The sequence below is a fragment of the Leuresthes tenuis genome, unplaced genomic scaffold (genome assembly GCF_036924035.1).
Source record: "Leuresthes tenuis unplaced genomic scaffold, fLeuTen1.0.hap1 SCAF_8, whole genome shotgun sequence".
NCBI classification, from domain to species: Eukaryota; Metazoa; Chordata; class Actinopteri; order Atheriniformes; family Atherinopsidae; genus Leuresthes; species Leuresthes tenuis.
In genome coordinates this window covers 22616994-22640686 of record NW_027325362.1, presented here as the reverse complement: position 1 = coordinate 22640686, position 23693 = coordinate 22616994, and the positions used below count along the sequence as shown (strand labels likewise).

Below are 23693 nucleotides of genomic sequence, written 5' to 3'. Positions count from 1 at the left end.
TCTACATTTGATGGATAAATTGGATGCAATCTTGGGGGTTTTGGACTTGGATGGGGATAAATTCCTGTTGGAAGCCAACAAAGTGAAGCCAACAAAGGTTTAATCCTTTGTGGCAAGATTCCCTTTTTCTTTTTCACTTGGAAATGCATTTGTCAAAGAATTACATTCAGAATGTATCGCCTACTTTTACAGTGTAATTGTCAGGTTATTGGAGTTTTAGGGCAGTGTAACAGATTTTTTTTTTTACATATCTGGAAATCAAAAGCTTGTTGCATGTCGTGAGGTTTTATTACACGGCACCTTGAGCGTTAAGTGACATATAAGGTGAAAAAATTCAGAGTAATAACTTCATGTCGTTCAGCTCTGTTTTCTCGTGAGTACAGTAGAGTAATTGAATGCGACTCCTTGGCAGCTATTCAAAAAAATCTTAAGCACACAAATGAATCAAACTGTCTCCAGGCAAAGCACTCCAGTAAGAAACTGTACATAAATATTCTAAATGAGGGTAAAACTCAGAAGGAGCTTCTTTGGGGGTATTGGTAAGAACATAGAATTGTGTGTATATGAAGATGCACAAGGCTAATAACTTCAGACATGTTAGCTCTTTCACATGATAGACATAATTAACTCCTAACTTGGACTTAACAAGAAGTAGGAATGAGATACTAGGTCTTTGAAATAGGAGGTACGTGGTGCAAAGAAGACAGGTAATCATTAATCTATATTCCATCAATCCATCCATCTTCTATACCGTCATATCCGTTAATCGGGTAGCGGGTGGGCTGGAGCCTATCCCAGCAGTCGGGGCACACCCTGGACAGGTCGCCAGTCCATCACAGGGCCACATAGAGACAAACGAGACAAACAACCATGCACGCTCACACTCACTCCTACGGACAATTTGGAGTCACCAATTAACCTAACATGCATGTTTTTGGATGGTGGGAGGAAGCCGGAGAACCCGGAGAGAACCCACGCATACACGGGGAGAACATGCATAATCTATATTCATCTACAAAAAAAGATTGTGTTGACTTGTTCTATACATATACATACATAACGTTACCACATTTGAACCCTGATTTTCACTGATGTAAACACGAAGCCAACCTCTGCTCAGACATCATCCAAGAGTAAGCTAGGTAGAGGTCCAGTATTAACTGTGCAGAGGTGGACAGGAACCTTAGTTGTTGTCCGCCCTGCTGCGTTACAGCTATTAGAGCTTCCATAACACCGGGGACCATAAGAAATTGAAATTCCACATTGTTCCAGTCGTTCCATCTTCATGATGGGATTGCAATATCTATCACAACTCCCCATTTCTGCTTCTCGTTAGCTGGGTAGCACCTAGTAGGCCTGGAACTTGAAGCTCCGCAGGGTTTTATCTCTTAATCTCAACCACTATGAGTGTTATGTCAGGATTTGAGGATCTCCAACCTTTACTCTTCACAGAAGTTCCTGTACGCTAACCCAGCTATTTGGTTATGTTCAGTGTACCCTGTCCTAGTTTGCATTTTACACAATGCTGCCATGAGCAGAACCGCCTCATAGGATGTTTTTGCACGGCTTAGACCTTGGGTCCTGTCTGCCTTGGTAGACCCATGCCTTTATGGATCCTGTTCTTGTGCTACCATGATTAGAGCCTCTTTGTTTTCCTTCCGATCAAACTTTTCTTGCCCCTGGTAAGATTTCTCGGGGTAATCTTGGGACTGTAATCGTGGATTCTTCTTGTTTGATCCAGGATAGTTCTTCTCTGATACCCCCTTTCTATAACAGCTGCGTCAGACATCCACTCTCTCTTGTAATGTCATGAAGGCACCCTGAACACTCTTTTTTTTCAGGAATTGTCTGATAGTCTGTTAATCTCTTGAAATAATGGGGCAATCCTAGTTTATGTCTTGACTACACCGAGAATGTGTGACGACATCTGAACAGACTAAAGATTTCCCATTTGTTCCGAGGTTTAAGAGTTCGCTCGCTGTCTTACCTCCTCTGTAGAGTTGGGCTCAGGCGTGCTGCGTGTGAACTCTTCCAGTGCTATTTCAGCAGAGGTTCTCTCTGTACGGGCCAAAGCTTGACACATCTCTGCAGCACAGTGCTCCTCCAGAACAGCCAGACAAAAATCTGCCAGAGTTAGCCGCAGGCGCAGCAGCCTCCTCTCGGCTGCCAGCGACAGTTCATGACTCTGGTAAGAGCATCAGTGTAAAAAACTAAATTGAATATCAAGAAAAAGCTGATAAAATAACAATAAGCACGCAAACTGTACTGCTGGTATTTAAGGTAACTTTAACATTTTATGTCTGCAGTTAAAGCAAAATGTAAAAAGCATGTGATTTAAGGAAATTTAAACAATACCAAAGCAGTTACTTTCCTTTTGATGAGAGTGAACGAACTAAAACAATCCATACCAGACATGCATGCAGTGAAATGTGTAAAATGCTACTTTGATAATTGATAAAGTTGGATGTGGAGTCAAAGTGAAACAAGATCGCACAGAAGAGTAAACTGTCCTGACTTCAGCGGTTGCAGCTGGGGTCTTTTGTGAAACCCAGCAGATATTTTGGTAGGTTGGATGCCGGAGCATGTACTGTGCTTGGCTGCAGCACCATCTGCTGAAAGTAAAGGGCAACAAACTGGCTTCTTCCCTCCATGTCTCAGTCAAACATCCACAGAAGGTCTAATCAAAAACCCAATTGAACAAGGATTTGCAGCAGCTGTGAGAATTGCTCGATCAATCTCTCTTTCATGATGCCATTAACATGTAAATTGAAGCTTCAGCCAGCGTTATGCCGGTCCATCTCTGCAACAGAGGGCCCTCAGATAGGCGTGTGTCTGAGATCGTGTTTAGTACCTGGATCAATTGGTGATCCCAGCACCCATCTGTTGTTGACATGTAACGGTAATGAATGCGTTACAATGCTATGTGTCAGTCGTAAATAATAAAAAAGGGATGAATAGAATAACACACACACACAAATACAAAAACATTTAGCTTCCATCTGATACAACCCAGAATTCAGTGACAGCGAATCGACAGCAGCAGCTTAATTGTGACACTGTTAATTAAACTAATCTATCCTAAACGCAGAGAGCACAATCAAAGCCTGTCTTTCTATCTTTTCGCCTTTCCCTGCTCAACGCTGAAAAACATGCTCTGAGGCTTCTCGAAATAAAATGATTATTTTTGCCATCTGCACATTTCCTTAATCGGCCAGCAATCCTCTCACTTTTCACTGACAGCGTAAGAGCCAAGCAAATGTACTTTCACAGCTGTTCAAAGCAAGTTTCTTGGGCCCATTTTATGCTGATCGAGTTCTCAAAAGTTAGCAGCCACTGTTGCTTACATGCTTCCTGAGCCTACGAGCATGAGTTTGTGTGTCCTGGAGACAACTGCTGTGGTGGGAACTGCAAACATGGCTGTTGGCAGAATAAATCTGAATTAATAGGAATAGAATTAAATGTGTTAGCAGAGTTTAAATGTCTGTCTGTCAAAGCCGTCATGAAACTTTTTGTCGAGATTAAAATGGGTCTGAATGTGGGTGTCTGAGAGATGGGAACGAGAGCTCGACATGCTGAAGGGCGATGTGGTCTGATCCCATGCATACAAAGTTTGTCAGAACATGTAAGAGAGGAACTGCCCGCCAGGGTTTCAGAGAGAGAACATCATCGCAGTGAAAGATGGAGTTTTCAAGGAACACACTTAATTTACCTCCTGGGGAGGAAGCAGGCTTCGAGCATTCAGAACCACATGTTCCTGCAGCGTGACAGCGAGCTGCATTTGGGAAAGGCTTTCAAGCAGGAATTGCTGCTTCTTTTCTCTGTCAGTACTGTGAGCGGCGAGGAGTCTGCAAAGGAGTGAATGTGTAGGATAAGACATCACTAAGAATGAAAATAAAAAGGGGTGTGACACAGCATTTAAGCTTGAAGGGAGATAGTATACAGGAGAACAGAGTAGACAATCAACAAAAACCTGCACGGTTTAGCTGAGCTTTGGTCACAGCTAGACTTTGCCAGTTAACTGAACCATCGTCCTGGAACCAGGATACATTTACAGGAGGAAAATAAATGAAGTTATAAACCAAAGTACCGTATGTCTAATGCCACAAAGCTGTGGACTGTAAGAACATGTTCAACACATTCTGCTGTTTCTACCTTTCTCTCCACAGAGAAATGTAAGTATAGCCGAATTCACTGCACAGACGTTGTCTTTAAGCTACTTCAGTGGTAACTTTATCAGAATAGCTGTAGTTGTAAAATCAGGATTTTTCTTTGGAGCCGCAGTGCATGAAAAAACAAATTACATCCGGGATAGTTTTCCATATTTTCTGTTCCTAATTACTTAAATTCAGGCCCTGTACTAACAGCTGACCGACTGACCTCAGACCACGGGCGCACTCCACATGTGTCTCTGCAGCCCGTTCTCTGCAGCTGAGTTTGGTGAAACCACTTGCACACTCTTTAAGTGTGTCACAGGCAGCTTTCAGCCTCTGGAAAACCTCAGCGCTGAGCGTCTCTCCAGGTTTAACACCAACGATGGCGTGAATACATTCCTCAGCGCCTCTGAAACACAGCACAACAAATGATATCGCATTGAATCAAATTCATGTGATCTAAATAAAGCGTATAACTCCTAATCGCAGTTTGTTTTAATAAAGTTTTAAATATGACATTTAACAGATACACTATATTGCCAAAAGTATTCACAAATAATTAAATTCAGGTATTCCAATCACTTCCATGGCCACAGGTATTCCATGGCAGGCAGACTGCTTCTACAAACTGTGAAAGAATGCGTCGCTCTCAGGAGCTCAGAGAATTCCAGCGTGGTACTGTGACAAGATGCTACCTGTGCAACAAGTCCAGTCATGAAATGTCTTCAATACTAAGTATTTCACAGTCAACTGTCAGTGGTATTATAACAAAGTGGAAGCGATTGGGAACAACAGCAACTCGGCCACAGAGTGGTAGGCCAGGTAAAATTGAGGCGCATACTGTGCAGAGTTCTGCAGAGTCAATCACTGCAGACCTCCAAACTTCATGTGGCCTTCAGATTAGCTCGAGAACAGTGCTTACAGAGCTTCATGGAATGGGTTTCCATGGCTGAGTAGCTGCATCCAAGCCGTACATCACCAAGTGCAATGTAAAGCATCGGATGCAGTGGTGTAAAGCACGCCGCCACCGGACTCTAGAGCAGTGGAGACACGTTCTCTGGAGTTATGAATCACGCTTCTCCATCTGGCAATCTGATGGACGAGTCTGGGTTTGGCGGTTGCCAGGAGAACGGCACTTGTCTGACTGCATTGTACCAAGTGTAAAGTTTGGTGGAGGGGGGATTATGGTGTGGGTTGTTTTTCAGGAGCTGGGCTTGGCCCCTGAGTTCCAGTGAAAGGAACTCTGAATGCTTCAGCATACCAAGAGATTTTGGACAATTTCATGCTCCCAACTTTATGGAAACAGCTTGGGGATGAACCCTTCCTGTTCCAACATGACTGCGCACCAGTGCACAAAGCAAGGTCCGTGAAGACATGAGCGAGTTTGGTGTGGAAGAACTTGACTGGTCTGCACAGAGTCCTGACCTCAACCCAACAGAACGCATTTGGGCTGAATTTGAGCAGAGACTGCAAGCCAGGCCTTCTCATCCAACATCAGTGTCTGACCTCACAAATGCACTTCTGAAAGAATGGTCAAAAATTCCCATGAACACACTCCTAAATCTTGTGGAAAGCTTGCCCAGAAGAATTGTTATAGCTGTAAAGGGTGGGCCGACCTCATATTAAACCCTATGAGTTAAGAATGGGATGTCACTTAAGTTCATATGCGTGCAAAGGCAGATGAGCGGATACTTTCGGCAGTATAGTGTATTGTAACTAAAATGTTGTTTTCTCATGTATGTGTATGTTACACAAGAAAGGACTAATAATACATAAATTAAAGTCAGCTTAATGACACACAAACATAGTTGGAATGACCTCTTCTCTAATGAGGTGATCATGAATGTGAGCTCTGGGCCTCTGTTCACTCGCTGCCTCAGAGCCAGCTGCAGAGCTTCATGGCCTTCTTTAATAATCTGATCAACCTGTAAAAAAAAAAAAAAGAAGCTTTTATGGGAAACATACTCTCTGCAAAGGTAGGTAATTACACTCCAGATTTAGTTTCTTTTTATCACCTTGGTTTGTGAGTCTTGGCCTCTCAGGCCTACGACAGCTGTGACCTTGGTAAGAGTGAAGTGGTACCAGAACTCATCATCCCCACCCACGGTTTGAGCTTTGTCCAGTTGGATCAAAGCCTCAGCGTAGTTCTGCTCCTCACAAGCCAGAGTGGCCAGACTGAGTAAACTTCTTGATATAGCTCTCTCATCTCCAAGCTCCTAAACAGAAAGAATATGAAAAAACGCAGTCATGATTATGTAATGGTCAAAAATGGTTGTCAGACGGGATGTTGGGGTATAAAACTGTGACCTAAGACAATGAAATAATCATTATATTGTTATCTTTTATTTAGATAATTTTTGTCTTTGATGACACCACAGGTTATTTAAGACTGAGTACCTGACGTATACCTGCTGTCTCCCATTATCCCATAATAGGACCATCTGATTCAGTGATATAGCGAGCTGCAATGGTTTCAGTCATGTAAGGAATATTTGTGTTGTGGGTTAACTATCAATGACATCTACGACGAGGTTCACAAAAAATAGCTTCTGAAATCCATGTGTTCATTCACTTATTAGCCATGAGCCAGTTACCATACATTGAGCCAATCTTTTTGCTTAACCGTTTTCATTCCACTGAGATGTATTCTTATACATTCTTTTTATCCAGATACAAAGTTTTTCACTGCTCCCAAATGTTAGAACTTTTTGTGATACAGCTCCGTGTTTCAGCTTCTATACATCTATTTTCACGTGAGGACTGAAAATGAACATAATAACAGCTGGATGGAGACAGAGCAGCTGTTATTTCCTTCCCTTTCGACTCACCCCAGCAACCATGCGTGCCTCTGCTAGAAGCTGTCTGGCCGACTGATGAAGCCCCATGCTGAGGCAAACATCAGCTTTGTCCAGCCAAATATCCGGAGTACTTAAATTCTTATTCTGTCGCCAAGACGCAGCCTGTTCACCCCTCACAATTCTCTGGAAAATGAAAAATCAATAGAACAGTAAGCAGCGATTCTGTAATCAGCAGTTACTCACTGCAGCAGGCTGTGAATTTCATATATATTATTAAACATGAGGCACTTTAAACCTGTTACAGCACTTATGCATGCGCTAAACAAAAAACAAAAAAAAGAATTTCTGTAGCGAGAAGCAGCTGACCTGGTTGTAATCTTTGTGAGGGTCTCTCCTCTCCTGAGAAAGAACTATGGCTTTGTGGCACCTGCGGTCATGAAAACAATATCAAAGGCAATAAAAGATGCGCAAACATGAAATTTTCATGACTGAGTTTCACGTACTCCATTTGCTCCGTTTCTTGGATTTCACTCAGAATCTGAAGATTCTCCTGATATGGTGAACGGGACTCCAAGCCCAGTTGAGCACAGGTCTTCACAATTCTAATGAGGTGCGAAAAGGAGAGACAAGAACATAAAATTGAATTACTGAGTTCCTTAAAGTAATGCTCATCTCTAATGCAGAAAAAAAGAAGAAGACCTTTCTGCATCCCAGTCCTGTTAACCTTCCTACTAAATATTTAAAGAGTACACCTCTGATTTATCACTGCACCACACACAAAAACATTAGTTGCATTACCCACCGGCAGGTTGTGGTAGAAGTGGTTAATGTTGCCTCGAGGCTCTCGCCTCAAGCAAAGAAGACGCCACAGAGGCCCCACCGAGTTCACCTTTAAATCCACACACGCACATTTCTTTCTGCAGTTTTATAGTTGTACATTTTTAACCCAACCACAAGCAACTCTAGAATCCCCGCTTGAGGCAATTATCAGTTCTCACAGCTTCTGCTGGAGCAACAAAAACGCTTTTCACAGGCTCTAACTGGGCTTTCATTCACTGGTGAGGGGATCTTTCGAGAAGCCCCCCTGAAAGGAAACTTGAATCAGACATTCTTCCATCGAGGATTCTGAAGTGAATCAGATTGGATCAGGCTGGGACGGGTCACCAGAGGGCAGGGTTGCAAGTGGTTGTAATTCAGAAGAAGAAGTTGCCCTGACTGGAAAGGACTGCAGTGGATATCCATTAGGATTCCTTTCAACTCATTTTTTTACCTGAGCCTATAAAGGTCGGAGAGACTCCTCCTGTCGAGAAGGTCATGAGCAATGGTCTCAGCCAGGTGTAGTACAGGCAGAGTCAGGTGGTCAAGTGAGAGGGAGTGTAGCTCTTTTTCCAGCAGGGTTAGAAAAAACAGGCTTTGAGTCTAAGGACACACAAACACGGAAAAAAATCATACATTCTTCCAAAACAACCATCTCCAACATACCATCTAATGTTTGGTCCCTTTTCTAATGAATTAAATCCAGACTCTTCCTACTTCCATCTCACTGCAGATGTAGTTAACTTGAAGACAGCTCATATCTAATACAGAATACTGGCATTTCAATTTCTTCCCACATTCTTAGATCAATCCCCAAAGATCAATAAGTGCACTTTCTCTTGAACAACAAAAGGCAGCTTCTCAGAGCAACACTAACAACAAAATTGTTGCTGTTTGCGGCTAAATCTTTGATTCTAAAGTCTTTGATAAATAAAGTGAAAAAGAAAAAGAGACTGAGAAATGTGGGAGTGGGGTATATGCACGTGCCTGCTTTGTAATGCTGCATGTATTGATACAGTGTGGGCTGATGTTGGTTCTGAATATCTGCCTGGCCTGGTCAGGACAGATGTAACCAGCCCAGTCGCTCGAGGTGGAAGGAGGTGTCTCATCCAACACAACTGGTTTATGTCTTTCCTCAACAGGAGACGGCTGGTCGGACAGATGAGACACAGACATTTTGTCTTATTGCTACTGTGAAGTTAGCATATAGAAAAAATACCAGTTAAATGATACATTTTTCAGTCACTAGAAAATGGGTAGAGGTTGACAGTTATTAATATGACCTCTTGCTGTGAGTTGCACGCGCTCCTGTGTGAGCTGTACGACTTACATCTTTCACTTTCTTGCCTTTGCCCTTGTCTTTGCCCTTTTTGGATCCAGCAGAGGGAGGAGACTGGAGTGGCTGACTCTTTGCCATCTCACTTGAAATCTCACAAGCCACTGCCATAGAAACCTGCAGTGAAATATGAAGCACTTCTACTAGACGTACAGCACATTCCTGGCTCAGCTATAAAATTATTACCATCTGAGGTTTATTCCTTTCCCTCAAAGTTGGGCAGCAGTGGTGGCCATACAGTACCTGCCATGTTTGGAGTACAAAGGTGTACGCTCGGAGCAGGTTGAGCTGATACTCGTGTGAGGTTTTGTCTGACATGACGGAGAGAAGAATGTGTGCTTGTATCAAGTAGTCAAGGCGACGCACGTCCTTAAGACTGGACAGATTTTGGATGAATGAGCCGTGGACTCCGACCGAGGAGTTCCTCTCAGACTCTTCCATTAAAAAAAAACAGAAGAAAATATTCAAGAGGTTTTACTGAAGCATGAACATTGTCATTCAGATAATATTTACAAGAGCTCAGAGCTATGGCAACAAAAACTGTGTCCTTCTGTGGTCAGTTTTTTTTTTTCTCCTCGAAAACAATATTTGTTTGGTTTATTGTTTACACAGAGTAATACATCAGGACAAAGTACAAACACTTCATTTCAATGCTAATTCAACAACATCTGTAAGATCACTGTGATAAAGCTACAGTGTTAAAAACTAAAATAATCCAGATGCATTAAAATGAGCAACCAGACATACAAAATAAACCCACGTGACACCAGAGAAATCTGCACCCTATTCCCATAATGCCTTCCCTTTCCCGCATAATAAATTTAAAAAGCTGGTTTCATGAGCCTTACCTGCTTGGTCAGGTTCTGGCTGCAGGAGGATGTCTATGGCCCACTGAACCTGGTTTCGGGCATCTGCTTTGGGGAAGTTATTACAGTACAGCCACTCAGCAAATTCGAGCAGAAGGCTGACTTTTTGCCACCGAGTCTCAGCGCTCTGTTAACAGCAGTCCGTAAAAACACAGAAGCCATTAAAAAGGTTTGTCTTTAGTTGTTTAACAAAACGCATCTACTTTAAACCACTATAAACCTAACGTATTCCCAGCTGACTAAAGCCTTCTTTGGGTTCATGTAACTGCATCCACATGTTTCAGGCACTGAGTTTGTAATGACATGCCGTCTCCACACGATGGTGCTAGAGCCTTTTCTAGAAATATTTCTTCATCTTACAGCAAACGCCTCAAGATTATAACTTCTAATGCGACTGAAAATAATAAAAGGATCTATATTCATTCATTTTACGATGAACAGCTTTCAGTGAAGATGCTGAAATGATGCCAGAGCAGAGAGATTACCACGAGAGAGGTGATGGCTTTCTGATAGTAGGTCAGCTGCTGGTTTGGGGTGTCATCATACAGTGCCGCCTGGTGCCACATCAATGAACAGCTCTGCCCTCCTTCATCTTGTAATTTCTTCATGTCCAGCATGATGCTTTCACCCAGGCGTGCTTTCAGCAGTATGCGATATTTGAGCAGAGGTCTGAGAAAACACCAGAAATAATAACATTTCGTCTGTTTATGTGTCTCTCTAGTCTCCTCTCACATCTCCCCTCCCCAGTCCTCGTGAGACTCTTTTTTATACTCACAGCCGATGTCTGGTGCGAGGCATGTCTTTTACAGCTTCATCCAGCAGCGTCAGAGCACTATCAAAGTCTGCTTTATCGATGTGGATGTGGAGCAACAAACTGTAAATGGCTGCTCTCAAGGTTAAGTTCTCTTCATCTTCTAGAAGAGGCACATACACACACGTGTTATTATGGTCTTATCATCATAGAAAAGGAATGAAATTAAGCAAGTAGACCACAGAAATGTAAATACAATGATATATTGTTTCCAGAAAGAGCAAATACGAGCACGCATTTGTCGCAATAAATATTTCACAGGTGAATGATATCCGGGTTTTTTTAGCACTTACTTTTGGCTCCATGTTTTGAATTCCCATGAGGCAACATTTTTTTCACTTCGCCCTGTTTCTGACATCAATAGGAAAAGGATTAACACTTAAATGCCAACAGGAGTGAAAGAAGAGACTTAGTAGTGTTGTAGGTGGGCGGCCATAGTGAAAGCTGGGCTCATACTGGAATCAGATATCAGCCGAAGATTGTTTATGAAGTTCAGAACTGGGCAAAATTTCACATCAAATCCATTCTAAGAAAAGGCTCAAAGGTACCGATTTGTGTTCTTAAATTCATTTAAGCTGTTTTTTGTTGTTTTTATTCTGCTGTTTTTCTAAAAAAAGATTTCAATGCATTATAACGGGGACTTTGAATCGCCTTTGTATGTGAAATGTGTCATCCCAGTAAATCGAGTGCCAACAGTTGGAGCTTATATCTGCAGCACTTCATGAACACTGTCAAAAGCTGCTGAAAAGAGCAACACAGATGAACATCATTCTGAATCATCACAGAAGCTGCCTTTAATTATAAATTTCAAGTTATTTTGCAGCTGAATGACTATTTATCCCCCTGGCAGGGGAGATGTTTTTGCATAATTGAACACACCCCCAAGTTCCCCCTGAAGCACAGCGAGGAACATTTTTCAGCTATTTTAACATTAATTAGAATCAGCAGAGAAACTTTGACTCCATTTTCTCAGCCGGCATAAACTTTATAAATAAAAGCTAAAACTTGAAATGACGACTAAGAACGCTTCGGTTGGAAAGTGACGCTTCCCACTGTACTGTGGGACACTCTGTAGTTCTGTTTGCTTTCCTTTTTATTGCTCTGCTGCTCAAGTGTAAAGTTTCAGCACGAATAATGCCAACTTTTGAAACCCAGGGTGGTAGTCGTGTGCAAATCGCAGCCCAGATATGTATTTAGGCAGAAACAGATCTGGAACAGATCTGGTCAAACAAAGGAGAGTATCGTCAAAGTTTGCAAAACGTACACGGAAGAATGTTTTAAAATATTCAAATGCGGCTTCATACATTTTCATGTTTGGTGGTATTAACAAGGGCGTTGAGAATCTTCTCCAGGTGCTCTTTGAGCTTCCTTCTTTCCCCTGGGCTCTGTGTCAGAGGCAGACAAGCATTCCAGTAATGCCCGGCAGCGGTGACACATAATTTTTGATTGTCAGCATTCTCTGCAAAGCTGTGGACAAAAGAAGGAAGAAGTCAGATAAAAAGCTTAGCCTAAGGCATGAGTCAATACATCAATATATTCTATAGAGTACCTGACAGCGGACAGCAGGACCTTCAAAGCCTCTCCGTAAGCATCTAAATCTCCACTGGACCCGTCCACTAAACTCAAACCCCTTAAACAGGCTGCACTGCTTAGCATCTCATTCACAGCAGCAGGGCCGTACCTTCACACACAAGAAAAAGAATGAGCTGCGATCTAAGTAAACCGGGCAATTAAGAAAACAAAACTTATTTAAATTAAGTGCAGTTCTCCTCAATATGCACAAGATGTCACCTTCTCCACAGAGGCACTCCTATTAGCCATCTACAGTGCTTTCCTTTACAAAGCACACACATTCTGATGTGTGAATATATCTGAGAAAACACAGATCCACCAAGGTATTTCCATAGTTATCTTTTTGTATAGATTCATTGTGCCCGCACATACAGAAGACAGGGCGTGGTGTTGAGACTCTTCGCTGCTGCGTCTTCCAGCTGCAGAGCATTCTGGGTGCAGCGTAACACCAAGCTGTGGTCCTTGACATGGTGGCAGAAGGCAGCCAGCTGGCACCACACCTGCAACTCCACCACAGCATCAGGCCAGCTGCATTCAGACGCCGTGCTCACCAGCTTCAGATGAGGAGAGAAAAGGGGGCAGGGAAGGAAAAGGGAGGTGTTGAGGAATATGATGAAAGATGAGGGTGGGAAACAAGGGACACAAGCCGGGAAGGGTGGAGATCAAGAATGGGGGACAGGTAGAGAAGTGGTTAAGCAGTGCAAGTGTAAAAGAGGAGAAAGGAAAAACACAAAGATGGTGATAGAGCAGAAAGAAGAAGAGAAAGGAGGTTTTTTTTTAAGGGTTAGGGAGACGAGTAGAGTAAAAGCAGGGAATTGGAGGGACATGCAGGAAGTGACAGTTTACAGGATAAAGTAGGAGGTAGAGGAAGGAGGCCAAGGAATGAAAAAGAAGGAAGCATGCAGAAAATGAAAGGCAGCGGGATAAAGGCAAATTACAGAAAGAACAGGACGAGTAAGGGGTAGGAGTGATGGACAGGGACAGATTTAAAAGAAGAGATGAGTGTGGGAGGGAAGGGAAAATGAGCAGAAAGAAAGAGGGTGACAGGGGATGACCCAGGGGAGACAGAAAGATGAGAGAGCATAGGATGGTGGGAAAAAAACACTGGGTTAAACTGTCAGAGAGCAATTCTCCATGGAAAAAATACACAGCAAATTTCGTGTAAAAGAAATGATGATCAAGGCAGTAACAGTATTTCTTCATATATTGACAGATGATGCAATGTAGACTGAGGCTCAGAGGGCTCAGAGGGCTCAGAGGTCATCGTGGTATCTGTTGCACAGAGAGGAACATACTGCTGAGAGACTGGCAACAGAAAACTCCATTTGGCCTGGGTTCCTGTTGGACTGGAGCATCTCTGCTCCAACAAGCACGCGCATCATCGCAGACACTTCTTCATTCTCACCCTGTAAACGGGAAACAGAAGAATTCATGTCGGGAACATCAGTCCAGTCCTTTGGCTGAATACAAGATAAAGAATGATTGTAGAAGAGACATCCAGCATTACAACCCAAACTGTCAGGAAATGTCAGGGTACTGTGTAACACGTAAATAAAAAGAGAATGTAATGATTTAACGAGATCATTTTTCTATCTCATGAAAAATAATTGCTAATCTTGAATTTGATGGCAGCCACACCTCTGAAAAAGGTTGGATTGGGATTGAGGAACTTGACCGGTCATTTTAAATAAGCACCCAGAGTCTCTCAGAAGTAACGGGAGGCTGAATCTCAGCAATCTGCAAAAAAAATCTGCAAATTGTGGAGCAATAACACTTTAGAATATTCAGCCGCCTACCATACATAATATCATTAAAATAGTCAAAGAACGGGGCAAAAAAAGTGAAGAAAGACCAAGGAATGTTGAGCAGCTAGAATTCTAAATGGGACAAGAAAGGGACAGAACTCCTCCAGCAACTGGTCTCCTCAGTTTGCAGATGTTTACAGACTGTTGTTAAGAGAAGAGGACATGCTAAACAGAGGTAAGCATGGCCTTGTCCCAGCCTTTTCCAGATGGGTTGCTGCCATCAAATACACAGCAAATATTCAGCATCACACAGCTTCTTTGGGAATTGGGGTTACACGTGCCAGTAAATCAAGGACGTGCGGCGTGAAGGCCATCATGGTTCGTCCTAAACACTGCTTAGTTGGCCTCGTGGAACTTCAAACTGCAACTACAACAAATTCACGACTGACTGAATGCGCCCGTTTCCATTAACACAACATTCCTTAATTTCCCTGGCGAGAAAAACAAAACCACCTACGGTCGTGACTCAAAGCACATCAGGTCGAAGGCGCTAATGGAAGGCTGGAAAATCTTGGCTGACAAATAGTTGTAGGATTACTGCAACCCTAACCTTTTTATTTGGAAAAAAAAAAAATTGTATCGGGGCTTTCACGGCATTTCTGTCCCACTGTAAAGCTGTAAATCCAGAGACGATCAAACACCACTGGATAAAATCCTGTAATTTGGACGGGGCTGACGTAACACCTACAGCGTCAGAAATATTAATGCTAATGTCAGCAATCATGAGCCTACAGTATCATAAGCACATTAGAGAGGAACTACAAGAGGACCATAATCTGGGATATGTTTTAAATGACATGATTATGTTATTTCCCCTTTTCAATTCACATATTTTGTTGAATAATAAAAAGCCTCTCAATTAGCTGCTTTTGTCTTCGTATGAATGTGAAAAAGCATGACAGCTCCTCAAAATGATGATGAAAGTAATTGCATAAGAGGGTTTGAAAACAGCTTAACTGTACCTTCTATTCATCATTTCCACATAAAAAAAAGAGAAAAAAAGACCAGTTGGAGGTTTTTTTTTCATCCACTTCTGCCAACTCAATCCTACATCAGAAAATCCCATGTTACAGTCATCACAACTTCAAAAGCGCTCACCTAACTTCGTAATATATTTACTCCTCACACAGTTCTTCAGGTGGATGTGTCTTAGAAATTATTTTAAACAACAGATGCTCAGCTCAGTGGACACTGGATACGTAGCGTTCTTGTAACTAAAGGAGGCAGATGGAATGCTCAGATGTGCGAATGTAAGGTGGGAATTTATGGAGCATTGACAAATTTTGTTACCATGAACAAAATCGACAAGTTGAATCATCTTTGTTACTGTACTGCAGGAGGGGACTGCTCGGGCCCACCTATGAATGTTTCTGCATGTTTACCACATGATTTTACTGGATACACAAAGTGGGCTCAAACGCAACACATCTCTGCGTTTCATCTGATGCAAAACAATTTAAGATGCAATCACCACAGCGAGTGTAATCAATCCTTCAAACAAGGCATTCAAATTTGAGCCAAAAAAGCCAAAACTTTGCCAAATTCTCCGGCGTTACTTTAATGTATCAGGTTGCACGGCAACAGTTTGCTATTTAAACATTGTCTTCTTTATTATCTTCCCAATGACAGTTCACCTCACCGTCTACAGCGTCTGAGCCACATGAACGAGAAAAAAACTGCTTCAGGGTGTTTGAGCTGGAACTGACTATCTGGCATTATTTTCAACAGCTCCCATCCACAGAGGGTTTTCTGCACAATGCGCATTACTGCGAGGCTTATATGAACTTTTTGTGGGAAAATGACACGTTGTGTGAAAACTTACAGAACTTTAGCTGAGCTGCAGCTTCACACACAGCAGTGAATATGGAGATAATGTCTTCAGGTTAAAGTATGCTGCTGCAGTTATGCAATTAAACCCTCCAGAGTAGAATCAGAGATTTTTTCAATTCTTTTTTATAAGATTGACTGTTCCAAAAGTCTAAAAGCTGCAGTTATGTTTTACATTATCACCAAACTGGCAATATGACGTGAGGACAGTGTGACTATAAGGGTTTCTGTAGTGTGGCTTATGTGATGTCATACAAAGTTTTGCTCAAATTAGCTGCAGCGCGATTAATGTTTGCTGAAAATGTCGCTACCTTTCTCAGTAGGTACTGTTCTGCACTGCTAACAGGGTCTGAAAAGAGCCTCAAAGTCGGCATATCTAGTTGGTGACATTGTGATCAAACAGGGATTCATCTGAGCATGATCGTGTATTGATTTGATGTTTAAGAGAAATGGAGCTGATGCAACATCAGTGAAAGAGAGAAAGCGGTGGGGGGGGGGCTGAATTAAAGCGCTGTGTGTAGCCAACATTTGTGTGGTAACTTCTAAATGTATCGATCATGAAAGTGTAAGAAATAGTCGACAGTTTGGTTGAAAACGTTAACTGCTGGCAGGCCATGAACAGTTTTAGTCAGCGGCATCCCCGTGAGGAACCTTGAGTTGACCTGATCAGTGTCCGAATGACTAAATGCAGTCAATTCAAAATGGTAATAAAACCATTGACATTAGGTATTTCGTATCTGAGTCCTGTTGCCTCATGTCCAAGCCACTACAAAAATGTAGTCCAAAATATGTCAGTTCTTTCCATCAGACTGCATTATTATTGCATTGTTTACAACAGCAGTTAGCTTCCACATCTACATTGTTATTACTTGGATCAGCAACGTGATCTTCTGATTGACACAGTGTCCTTCATCATGTTTGGGACAAAGTCACATTTTTCCCCCCTGCTCAGGGTAAAATTCTAAATCAAACAATTCAGACGTGATTTAATCGACATTTAGAAGGTGTGATCATTTCTACATGGTGGAACTGAAAGATGTGAAAATGACTTTAAATCAAAGTCTGGAACGTACACTTTAATCATGTGTGACTTGTTTGATTTAGAGTTTTATACTGAGGAGCAGAGGGGTAACTCAAAGAAAAATGTGCCACTGTATGCCAGTAGGAGCTACTGTGTCTTTACAGCCAGTGTTCGTCTGCAATGAAAGTGCCTGCTCCTCTTCTTTCTTGGAGACTGAGCCAGTTGCAGAGAATCTCACATATGACTGATGCGCCAAATAGACATTTATTTTCTTATAAGAACATGAAAGTCTATTTACACCATATTTGTGTTTGAAGAAAACGGTTATTTACCGTATAACCACTGTGAAATACTAACCAAGACGTTTCGTGTTTCTAACAAACCGGTATTCTTAAATGAATAGTAAAGGAGAATGTAAGATAAACCTACAATGTAATTTATTTTACATGGATGAGAAACCGGGGGGTGGTAACATATAACCCAAAAGAATAATACCTCATCTTTCAACGTGTCCATCTTTGAGCCGATCTGCTGTTGCAAAAGCCTCTTGATTTGCACCCACGTGGTTAACACTTGTTTCTTCACTGCGAGCGGGACAGTCTCTCCAGTGGTGCAGCTACTGGATATGCTGAGGGCGTAGTCGCACAGCTGCCGAGACACAGTCGAGAACAATCAAGAGTGTTCTATAAGTGAGGTCTTCCAGCATAAACAGTCTGAGAAGCAAACATACTGAACATTAAATGACACAGACGTGGTCAGACATAAGCCCAAGAACCCATGTACAAAAAACCCAGTGTGACTCAACTTGTCCATCACAGAGAGTTTGATGTGACCCGTGACTTTCTCTGGCCCGAGGCCAGTTGTCAGCCGCAGAGGATTCAGCACAGCTTTGTCCAAGTCACACTGTATCTGACCCTATGTTATTTCCTATTTTTCCTTCAAAAAGGAAGCGGACACGATGAAATTGAGTTTATAATTCAATGATAAAGTCTCTTTCATTTTAAGTTAGAGCTGATATTCATGGTGGATCCTTGGAATAAAAAAGGAGGAAGGAAACAGGGTTTAATTGGCACAGAAAAAAGAGATATCAGACTTCAGTAGCACGAGCTTCATGTGAGCATGTTTTCGTGTATGTATGAGTCGCAGGATACAACATAATGTTTCCGAGGAGCGCTGTGATGCTTCGATATCTGTCAAGATATCCTCCAAAGAGAGCACCGATGCTCCCTGAAAGAGTTTCTCCTAAACACAGATCCACATGCGTATTTGAACTGATAAGCCAGAATATACATACATTTGCTAGCTTAATGTGCTTGTGTGCAGTAAGATGTAAAAATCTCTCCGTCCTGCTTTATACTGTGCTTTGGAAAGTGAAACTTTGGATTTGAAAGTCTAAAGTCAGGGTTTCGCATTCAGTGTTTGCTGTGTAATATGAGCACAAAAGATTAAAATGTCATTTTTCTGAACAAACCGCATTACGGCATTGTGCGAGCACTTCTAAAACCGCTGCTTTCAACTCTTCAGAGATTCCAAACAGTTCTTAAGCTCTCAGATCTGAGACTTCTCACAGCAGAAAGATCAGAAAGACGAAGCTCCGAACACCACAACCGGTCTGACAGGGAAGAGGCAGGCGGCCGACCGTGTGCCCTCCCACGAAATCCATCCAAAAACAAGCACATCTGCGGAGACTTCAAGTCAAACGTTAGTTTAATTATTCAAGTGTCACGCATGTAGGCCCAGGTCGGGTTGTCCTGAAAACATGTTACATCATGCATCATACATTGTGTTTCCAAACCCAAAGGACAGGATTCGACCTTCTTCTCTTCACTGTTTCTACTGGTTTGATTATTTCTTCCCAGTAACAACTGTCAGGTAAAATATATTTCAATAATATATGACTGCTGTCAGGATCATTTTGCTTTAAAGAAGTCACTTTGATTTGGAATTCTAATGTTGATGTAGGGCAAAATAGACAATGCATTTAAAGGGGGGTTAAGAAAGGTGTGCAGAGGCTCTTATCCAGCTTTGGTCACCATTGTACAAAATGCACTGTGCAACTTCATTCAAAGATATTTCTTAATAATTGACCGATTTGACGACTTACAAAACAAAATTACAAGCTGTTGTTCAGTACTTACTTATCACATATATATACTTTCAAAATATTCAGACATTCACACCCACACGAGGTTTCCCCATCACATTTCTATCTAAACAAAGCGACATACCTCTAATGCCTGCAAGGCAGCAGGGTCTAACTGCACCCCGTGGGTGCTGGCTGCCTTCTCCACCCCCCTCTCAGCTCTGTTTTTCCCCTTGTCTCCTGCTGGAGCAGGCTCAACGCTGTCACTTGCAACCAGAGGCTGGATCAACCCCTGGGCCACGGCGTCACACAGCAGCACACACAGGGCACGGTTCCTGAGGCACACAACACAAAGCATGCTTCAAATTTACATTCTTAGGATAATACATTTTTTAAAAAAAGGTAATAATCTGTGTTTTAGTTCTTCCATACTACAGATTTGAAAGGAGAGAAAAAAAAAGTTTCTTTTGGCCACATTGTCACACGTAACGATGCTGTGGTGTCTTAAACTTCACTCAGTTACAGTCGATGCCGAAGGATAATTTGGTTTGTTTTCATGCGCATTCACTGCTTCTGAGGGCAGAAATGAGAGCAGAGCTTAAACTGTCCCATATTCTGAGGGAGCTACACCGCCACAAAGAATAAGTTCACATGCATTTTCATAAGTCAGCTTTGCCTGAAACGCTTTCTCTGAGCTTAAATGCACATTGTGCTACTGTTAACTGGAAAGTAATCATTGAAATTCCATTTTTTCTAATGTGTCTGAATTAATCTCAGCAGGGGGTAGATCAAATGACTGCTTGGCTGATGAAAGTCTTTCAAAACCCACTGAATAATTTAAAATATGTGTAGTCATCAGTCTAAAAACAGCTGTGTTTCATGCTTCTCATATGCTGACAGCTTTTGAATAATAAACTCACGAGTGATCAAAGTTTGCATCAAAAGCAGGTACAAATTTAGTGGAATTCTTTGTTGGTGAAGCTGCTTGGTTTGCTTTTTTAGCGCTAGAAAAAACTTTTCGAAGACTCCAGGTCAAACAGCTGAGCTATTTTAACATGCCTTGTATGTTTCCTGTGATAGAATGGAGTGGCAGAATCATTTAGAAATTTGCATTACCCAGTGTCCTTTGTCCTTTGGAGCATTTCCACTAGACTCTGGAAGGTGGGAAGCAGGAATTGGTATTCCCCTGCCGACAGCAAGTGGTTATTGTAGTTCCACAGGTAAATGGCTGCATTTGCTACCACCCACGTCTCCCCGATCTCTGCTCCGAGCTCTCCTGCCCGCAAGAAGTTGGAGGTGGCGTGGGCAGACAAAGCCTGGATCCAGTCTCTGGGTGAAAGAGTGGAGAGTTGGAGAGAGATAAACCAGTGTTTATATGTGGGAGAGAAAGATAGTGTAGTGATAACTAAACACTCCCTCCCTACTACAGTACAGAACAATGTTAAAGTACATCTAGCGTGGCTGAAATGAATCAAACTACTGTTGATTATCATTAATGGCCTTTTTCGTGTCAACATATTGTAATTTCACAATCATATTTACAGCCATTTTATGTGTGAACTTTTCCTTTCTGCTTTTCCTTTCAATCATTTAGATCATTTGGAGAACTGAACCAGGCAAAGCTTGTCATTTGGTCACTTTGAGCTGAATGTTTTCATAGGAATATAGTATGATAGTCCATTAGTCTGCAGTACTTTTACTACTGCTTACTTACTTTTACTGAAGTTACACTTTCCTTGCATACTTTCATAACCACTGACCAACCAGAGGGACTTTGCAGGTCTTTGCAGGGAAGGACTTTCACTGGCTACAGGCTGTCTTTGAGTTTAAACTGAGCATTTTGAGAATTTCAATCAAAGTACTCTTTGCTGAAGAAATGACAGTTGTAGAGAGCTAATGTACTGTATATCATTATAATCTCTGTCATCTGAATGTTTCGAATAAGCCTCGCATAAATGAGGAGCAATCAGGAGAATCTGAACTAATTCATGTCATACATTCATATATACAATGTGGGTTACTTTTACTTTTGAAGGTAATATTCCTACAACAATAAATTAAAAGCATTGGCATACATGTGGCTGGGAAAGCATTCTTTCTATAATATACATGAAATATAACACCAAATTGATAACTTGGTGCTAAAACACAAAAGCCTTTTTCAAAAAGACAAAAGTCTGTTGTGTCTTTGCAATAATGTTGGTTTAAAATTGTACTGTTGAACTCCTGTTTACATTAGCAGCCATTTTGATTCCGCTGTGTTTTCACAAGGGTAGCAGCAACAAAGCAACAGGTAGCCCCCCTACAGAGAGGCTCATGGGAAGGAACAGCAGCTTAATTTCATGTAACAGATACTCTATATTGCCAAAAGTATTCACTCACCCATCCAAATAATTAAATGCAGGGGTTCCAATCTCTTCCATGGCCACGGGTGTATAAATTCATGCACTTAGGCATGCAGACTGCTTCTACAAACTGTGAAAGAATGCGTCGCTCTCAGGAACTCAGTCAATTCCAGCGTGGTGCCGTGACAAGATACCACCTGTGCAACAAGTCTAAATTTCCTCACTACTAAGTATTTCACAGTCAACTGTCAGTGGTATTATAACAAAGTGAAAGCGATTGGGAACGACAGCAACTCGGCCACAGAGTGGTAGGCCAGGTAAAATGACAGAGCGGGGTCAGCGGAGGCTGAGGCGCATACTGTGCAGAGGTCGCCAACTTTCTGCAGAGTCAATCACTGCAGACCTCCAAACTTCATGTGGCCTTCAGATTAGCTTGAGAACAGTGCTTACAGAGCTTCATGGAATGGGTTTCTATGGCTGAGTAGCTGCATCCAAGCTGTACATCACCAAGTGCAATGCAAAGCATCGGATGCAGTGGTGTAAAGCACGCCGCTGCTGGACTCTAGAGCAGTGGAGACACGTTCTCTGGAGTTATGAATCACGCTTCTACATCTGGCAATCTGATGGACGAGTCTGGGTTTGGCGGTTGCCAGGAGAACAGTTTACCAAGTGTAAAGTTTGGTGGAGGGGGGATTATGGTGTGGGTTGTTTTTCAGGAGCTGGGCTTGGCCCCTGAGTTCCAGTGAAAGGAACTCTGAATGCTTCAGCATACCAAGAGATTTTGGACAATTTCATGCTCCCAACTTTATGGGAACAGCTTGGGGATGAACCCTTCCTGTTCCAACATGACTGAGTACCAGTGAACAAAGCAAGGTCCATAAAGACATGAGCGAGTTTGGTGTGCAAGAACTTGACTGGCCTGCAGAGTCCTGACCACAACCCCATAAAATACCTTTAGGATGAATTACAGCGGAGCCTGTGAGCCAGGCCTTCTCATCCAACATCAGTGTCTGACCTCACAAATGGAAGAACGGTCAAAAATTCCCATAAACACACTCCTAAACCTTGTGGAAAGCTTGCCCAGAAGCTGTTACAGCTGCAAAGGGTGGGCCAACGTCATATTAAAGCCTATGGATTAAGAATGGGATGTCATTTAAGTTCATATGCATGTAAAGTCCAATACTTTTGGCAGTATAGTGTATATACACTGATACACTGAATAAATAAAGGGATATGAAAGAAGTATTGCATGGGCTGTACAAAGTGTCGACCATACTGGGCCAGCTCTACATCCCAGGTCTCAGGACACAAACACACTACATCTTTAACAGTTGAGGATATTTAAAGAGTTTTACAATACACACATGTGTGTGGGCATATTTAGTTTTCACCTGTAAGTAACCCAGTGTGGATCCTCTTCAGACACACCCACCCATTTCTCCTGTGGTAGGACAGCGGGGCTGTTGAGCTGAACCCCCTCTGCTAACAGCTTTTGGATAGTGGCCTGAGCAAGACACAATAGATTCTTCTCTCAAAATCAAAGATGACTTGGGAGGTCTCATTCCTTCATGAAAACTTCATAATAAAAAGAGGAGAGTCCCCGCTATGGGTATGACAGCTACTCCAGAAGCATTAAAGTTTGCTGTACAGATCAAAGACAAAGGAAAAAAAATGACCGATTAGCTTTTAACTGCAATGGCAGATAACTTAGGTAAGACTGGAGGAGCTGGTCTTCATCATCAGGTTGAGAGAAATGTAACCTCAAATTAATGATCTGGAGTCCAATTCACAAAAAGTATTACCGTGTGTCACAGAACAAAGAGAGAGGTACATGAAAGGAGCAAGAGGAAAGGCTGCTGTGTGTCAGTTGCGGCAAGGTCATGTCGTTGCTGTGCGCAGTTGTCTTCATTTTCTTCAAAGTGCTGTCAAGTTGGCCTCTCTATAGACCTAATAGAGACTTGAGGCAGCAGGCTTGATGGGATGTGGGATTACACAATAAGACAAGCTCATAAAACAAGCCCAACAATTTCTGACTCCAACCGATCTCCGACTGACCTCACCAGCTTGTTAAAAAGCCCCCTATGTACCTGTCTGTCAGCCGCACAGTGCAGTGCTTGTTTCCTAATGTTATATTTATTTCAAAAGACCAACTGTACCTTTTACTATCAAATGTACCTTTTACTATGATTTGACAAAGCCAAAAAGGTTTTGGAAAAGATCTTGTAAAAATATTGAAACAAAACAAAAGGAACTCCATTCAAA

The 23693-nt window shown here is 42.2% G+C and overlaps 1 protein-coding gene across 1 annotated transcript in view; it reads right to left on the bottom strand.

Annotated features, from left to right (window-relative positions):
* The window catches only part of cfap46 (cilia and flagella associated protein 46), a 55320-nt gene that overhangs the window by 18593 nt on the left and 13034 nt on the right, over positions 1-23693 (bottom strand). The window contains exons 18-41 of the mRNA XM_072390304.1: positions 22823-22935; positions 20203-20415; positions 19232-19421; positions 17499-17651; positions 13646-13756; positions 12723-12904; positions 12328-12459; positions 12083-12245; positions 11072-11129; positions 10743-10878; positions 10453-10636; positions 9950-10094; positions 9345-9535; positions 9096-9218; positions 8753-8914; positions 8220-8368; positions 7453-7551; positions 7316-7376; positions 6980-7132; positions 6167-6367; positions 5970-6076; positions 4378-4560; positions 3710-3845; positions 1988-2185 (exon numbers count right to left, since the gene is read on the bottom strand). Of these exons, the coding sequence (XP_072246405.1) occupies positions 1988-2185; positions 3710-3845; positions 4378-4560; positions 5970-6076; positions 6167-6367; positions 6980-7132; positions 7316-7376; positions 7453-7551; positions 8220-8368; positions 8753-8914; positions 9096-9218; positions 9345-9535; positions 9950-10094; positions 10453-10636; positions 10743-10878; positions 11072-11129; positions 12083-12245; positions 12328-12459; positions 12723-12904; positions 13646-13756; positions 17499-17651; positions 19232-19421; positions 20203-20415; positions 22823-22935 (3543 nt within the window). The remainder of the gene's footprint in view (positions 1-1987; positions 2186-3709; positions 3846-4377; positions 4561-5969; positions 6077-6166; positions 6368-6979; positions 7133-7315; positions 7377-7452; positions 7552-8219; positions 8369-8752; positions 8915-9095; positions 9219-9344; positions 9536-9949; positions 10095-10452; positions 10637-10742; positions 10879-11071; positions 11130-12082; positions 12246-12327; positions 12460-12722; positions 12905-13645; positions 13757-17498; positions 17652-19231; positions 19422-20202; positions 20416-22822; positions 22936-23693) is intronic.